This window comes from Palaemon carinicauda, chromosome 41 (genome assembly GCF_036898095.1).
Source record: "Palaemon carinicauda isolate YSFRI2023 chromosome 41, ASM3689809v2, whole genome shotgun sequence".
In the NCBI taxonomy this organism is placed as follows: Eukaryota; Metazoa; Arthropoda; class Malacostraca; order Decapoda; family Palaemonidae; genus Palaemon; species Palaemon carinicauda.
In genome coordinates this window covers 42,722,459-42,727,690 of record NC_090765.1, presented here as the reverse complement: position 1 = coordinate 42,727,690, position 5,232 = coordinate 42,722,459, and the positions used below count along the sequence as shown (strand labels likewise).

At 31.8% G+C, this 5,232-nt stretch overlaps 1 protein-coding gene across 1 annotated transcript in view; it reads left to right on the top strand.

The window, feature by feature from the left end:
- The first annotated feature begins 417 nt into the window (after positions 1-417).
- Positions 418-5,232, top strand: part of LOC137632404 (paired box pox-neuro protein-like) — an 8,009-nt gene continuing 3,194 nt past the window's right edge. Inside the window, exons 1-2 of the mRNA XM_068364337.1 lie at positions 418-430; positions 2,548-2,768. Coding sequence (XP_068220438.1) covers positions 418-430; positions 2,548-2,768 — 234 coding nt within the window. The remainder of the gene's footprint in view (positions 431-2,547; positions 2,769-5,232) is intronic.

The following is a 5,232-nucleotide window of genomic DNA, read 5'->3' as shown; positions in this document are numbered from 1 at the left end:
AAGCACTAAAATTTAACGGTCGGAGGTTAAGACAATTACTCCTGTGCAATTGGAAAATACCTAGAGAAAGATTCGTATCTTGAAAGCGAAAGACAGGATTTCCAAATTAGGTTGGACCTTGGAAACAAAAAATTCCCCACATGAAGTGAACTATCTATACTAAATAAAATTACCTATGGATAAGTGTCTAATTAAATTTTTCACAAACTACTTAATCTTTTGTTTAATGGATAAATATAAAAATAAAATCAGTGATTTTAAGTGTATTATAGATGTGAGTATGATTTATTATATGTATTTAATACATTTAACAGTTTTCTCTAAAGTTATTGAAAAAGAGAAGTACCAGACGAAAAAAATGTAAACCATACTAATCTTTTTTTTTTTTCCCAGAGAAGCTGACATAGGGAAGTGAACATGCCTCACACAGGTAAGCCAAATACCACTCACTCACAAACACACACATACATACATTATATATATATATATATATATATATATGTGTGTGTGTGTGTGTGTGTGTGTGTATACCAATTTCCCCCTTTTCCGATACGTTTTATAATACATCTATCAACTATGGGATTGTGGGTTTTTTTTGGTATAAACGACACGTCTGTGTATGTAAATCAATGTATTTACGAATATATCTGTATATGGATAAATGGTTATGCGTATATTTGCTAATAATTTACCTCCACGTGAAGACACGTAATGGCTTTGCATTCCTAACGTAAGAAAATATCTCAATACGTGCCTCTTTTTTTCTAAGGATGGAATTTCTACATGATTCAGTACTGCTCCTTACCGTATGGAATTAAATTTATTATGATTGTTATTTTTAACTAATGCAACCCAATAAATTTTGTTTAATACAAACAAAAAAATTGAAAATCAAGTAAATAAGGATATAAATAGCTTAAATAAAGGACACATAAACATAAAACGTTTGTAAAGGAAATGGCAGTCATGTGTTTTGGTGAAAGACAGGATACTGTTTATCACAGAACAAAATAACGAATTTGTCACTACGCATAATTCATATTATTTAGTTTACTCCTCAAAATTTTGCTATCTTTATTTCAATCAAAATTCTTTTCTTTATTCCCAATTCTCAATTCATATATCTTCCTCACATTCCTTTCTGAGAGAGAGAGAGAGAGAGAGAGAGAGAGAGAGAGAGAGAGAGAGAATGTCAATAATACATACCAACAATTAACGGATACTTCTAGATAGATAATTATCACATCGTTCATTTCAGTGATCAACTTGAATAAATAAAATTCAATAATACAATGACTAACGTTTAAAGAGAAAAATTTAAAATTAGGCATTCAAAGGGGCAATAAAACTTTCATAGACTGTATATATATATATATATATATAATTATGTGTATATATATATATATATGTATATATATATATATATATGTATATATATATATATATATATATAGTGTTAAATCTTAAATAGATCAACTTACAAATCAGACAATATTAGAAGCCTCCTGTGATCGACGAATGACTAACAACACTGTGACTTAAAATAATCGAAATCCGGTATTTAAAAAAAAAAAAAAAAAAAAAGCTGACATCATAATCTTAATTCACACGATCCAATTTTAGCAAAAATTCAGACTGAACTTGAAATGTCAATTGCACAGATTTCTCTCTCTCTCTCTCTCTCTCTCTCTCTCTCTCTCTCTTACAGTAAACTTCGGGGAGAATATTTCACAAACTAAAGTTAGGAATATATAAATATTTGGCATTTGTTTACAAGACTACGCTCACCATATACTGCCAAATTATGCAAAAGCCATTGTTTTCCTTTATTACTTTTTCAGAATCTTAAACAACTCGCCACATGGGATGCCTGGTTTCCTCACTAAACGACCTAAAATTGACATAGTAAACCAAACAGAAGTTCGCAATGCCAGCGTATATTTGATATATATCCAAAATGTATCGAAATAGTGACACTTTTGAGTAATTACTCCATTCTTAATTTAGTATATATTTAGAACATATATCAAATGCACGCTGGCATCATAAACTTCTGTTTGGTTGACCGACCATGTTGACGATGTCAGTTCCAGGTCGTTTAGAGAGGAAATCAGGGTAGTTTTTTTATATATAATTCTATAGTATTCTTTATAATTTTAACTTGTTTCCCATGTGGCGAATTGCATAAATTATGAAAAGTAATAGAGGAAAATAATAGCTCTGCATAATTTGGTAGTATATGGAGAATGGTCTTGTAAACAAATACCAAATGTTTATGATAGATGCCAAATTTTCATATAACATACTTTCCTTAGCATCATAAGTATGACTTTATTGATTTATTAAACAGGCCTGAAAGACATTTATTCCAAATACAGTATGTTATCTGCGTGAATAAAATTCACTATATCAAATTCAACTGTTGTTGCCAAAAGTCATTTCCGGGAAAAAAAAAAAAAAAAAAAAAAAAAACCATCGTTGTCGAACCACAAAATTTTTGCGAAAAAAAAAAAAAAAAAAAAAAACTAATAAAACCTCATCCTTCAGGTCAGGCTGGTGTGAACCAGCTGGGAGGCGTGTTCGTCAATGGACGTCCGTTACCTGACTATGTCCGCAGGAGAATAGTGGAGATGGCGCTCATGGGAGTCAGGCCCTGCGATATTTCCCGTCAGCTTCTCGTCTCCCATGGCTGCGTCTCCAAGATCCTTACGAGGTTCTACGAAACTGGTTCTATAAAACCAGGTTCTATAGGAGGCAGTAAACCCAAGGTAAATGTTTCTGTTTTAATCAGTTAGCAAAAAGGCATAATGTTGAAATTATGTACAATTGTCAATATCCCTATGAAATAGGATTCTCGGTTCAGACCTTCTACAAGTCTATTTTAACTATTACTTTCTTCACTGTACAAATTTTAAGGATTTTCAATAATCTATCTATCCATATTAGCACTTCCGCTGACTACAGTGGCACTTGACCGAAATTTAAGTTCATTGCTTATTTTTTTTTCTTTGATACCAAGAGGTCTAAAACTAATGGCAAAACTTGATGCAATATGACTCATCTTTAAAATTAAATAATGAAATATATATTAAATTTATACATATACACATACATACACACATATGTGTATATATATATATATATATGTATGTATATATATATATACATATAATATATATATATATATACACACACACACACACACACATATATATATATATATATATATAAAAGAAATGGTTTAAAAAAATTAATGTTCCATTTATAAAATTAGCTTTTTCTAATATTCTATTGTTCATTAAGATTGCAAGTCTACCTATAAGGACCATGGGAAACCGTAAATGTCCGGAGTTTTAAAATCAAACCTGATCATAAACAGGTGGAATTACAAAGGAAGGTAGTTTTCACTAATTGTTGAATAAAGAACCTGATGAAAAAAATCAAATTCAGTCACAAAGGATCCAACCTTACTCCACATTGATACGCTGCAAACACTTTGACATGCCATATCAAAGTACAATTTTGGTGTCCATATTGGATTCGATAAAAACAGATTTGTTTAAACAACTATTATCAAAAGCATATCAGAGTCATTTAGTAACATTTTTGTTCAACAAGGTTATACCTAGAAAGGGAATCCCTCCTGTGTATTTGCATGACCTTAAATGGAACCCAATATCTTTGAAGAGAGGTCAAAATCTATCTCATTTAATAACACCATCAGAATTACAATGTCACCAGCCATCGGAGAAAACATGTCCTATAGCTTGTTTAAATGACCTTAGGTCAAACTGAAAATATGGTAGCCATTATACTAAAACAAAATACTCGATTCAAATACAATACAAAGAATGCTAGCAAAATTACTGGAAAAAAATTCTTTATCAAATTTAACCATATAACTCTAAGGCAATGTCAAAATATGTCCAATTTGATCAATAAGCAACATACCAATGTGAAATGCATGTCACAAATTGAAGGGAAGTAATTAAGACAAAATTTTATTATTTGCGGAGGATGGAAAGACTTGGTGATTTAATGGCGCTCATGAAATGTTGATTCGTAATAATAAACTTTAAATGTAATAGCTAAAAGAAACAGTCTTCTAATAAGAAAAAATCCCTGTATATCATATCCATTCATGACCTTGAAGATCTAGCGTTTATAAATATCGCATTAAATATCTGAATCACTTATCAAACAAGACAAATAAAAACAAAACAATCAAAACATAAACCGATAAAATCTTATGACAATTGATATTTTGGGTAAAAGAAAGCAATAGAATGATAATAGGCAAAATGACTGCTATAGCAATACTACTACTACTACTACGACTAATAATAATAATAATAATAATAATAATAATAATAATAATAATAATAATAATAATAATATAATAATAACAATAATAATAATAATATCGATTCATGCAGCTTTCTGTCCTACACTGGGATATCTATTAAAAGCAGTTAAGATGGTCCCCGCGAGAGGTCTGGAGGATCGTAATTAGCAGCAGGAAGATAAAAGCCTGCGTTACCGTCATGATGGGCTGCTCACTAAAAAATCTATTTAAAGTTCATCGAGGCCCCCCGTGGCACAAAAGATATTCACCTTTTTTAAGACGACGGGGGATGAGTGAATGCGAGAGGCACCCTGTAATAAGACAGCCACAGGGAGCGGGGTGTGTGTCACTGGGCCCATCACGGTGTGGTCGAGAGAGAGAGAGAGAGAGAGAGAGAGAGAGAGAGAGAGAGAGAGAGAGAAGGTCCTCAACTACTTAAAACCCTTGTTCGTTTTAATGACACTCCTGTGATTCATTTGGGTTTGATGTGTCTGACGGAAATTACAAGTGAATCTCACAGTCAGTAAGACCGCAGTAATAGTAATTTCGAAGGTAATGAGTTTGGACTAATTTTGAAATATGTACTCAATTTTTTTCTTACAATTTATTTCTATTTATGTCGTCAAAAGTGAATTAGTAATAATAAAACACATCAGTTCAATGAAAATGAAGCTTCACAGTCAAAATTTCAAACATAGGGATTCATAGATGAAAAACTGCAACATCAACCAATGCAGTCGATTCTAGTCCACTGAAGTATAAAGGCCTTCGATATGCCTTCATTCATGTCTGCGGCTTGGTCAGTTTGCATCACCACGCTGGCAAACTGCGGATTAGTGATGATGGGAGACTTTAGTCTGATTGCTCACAGCAAACCAACCTAGTAC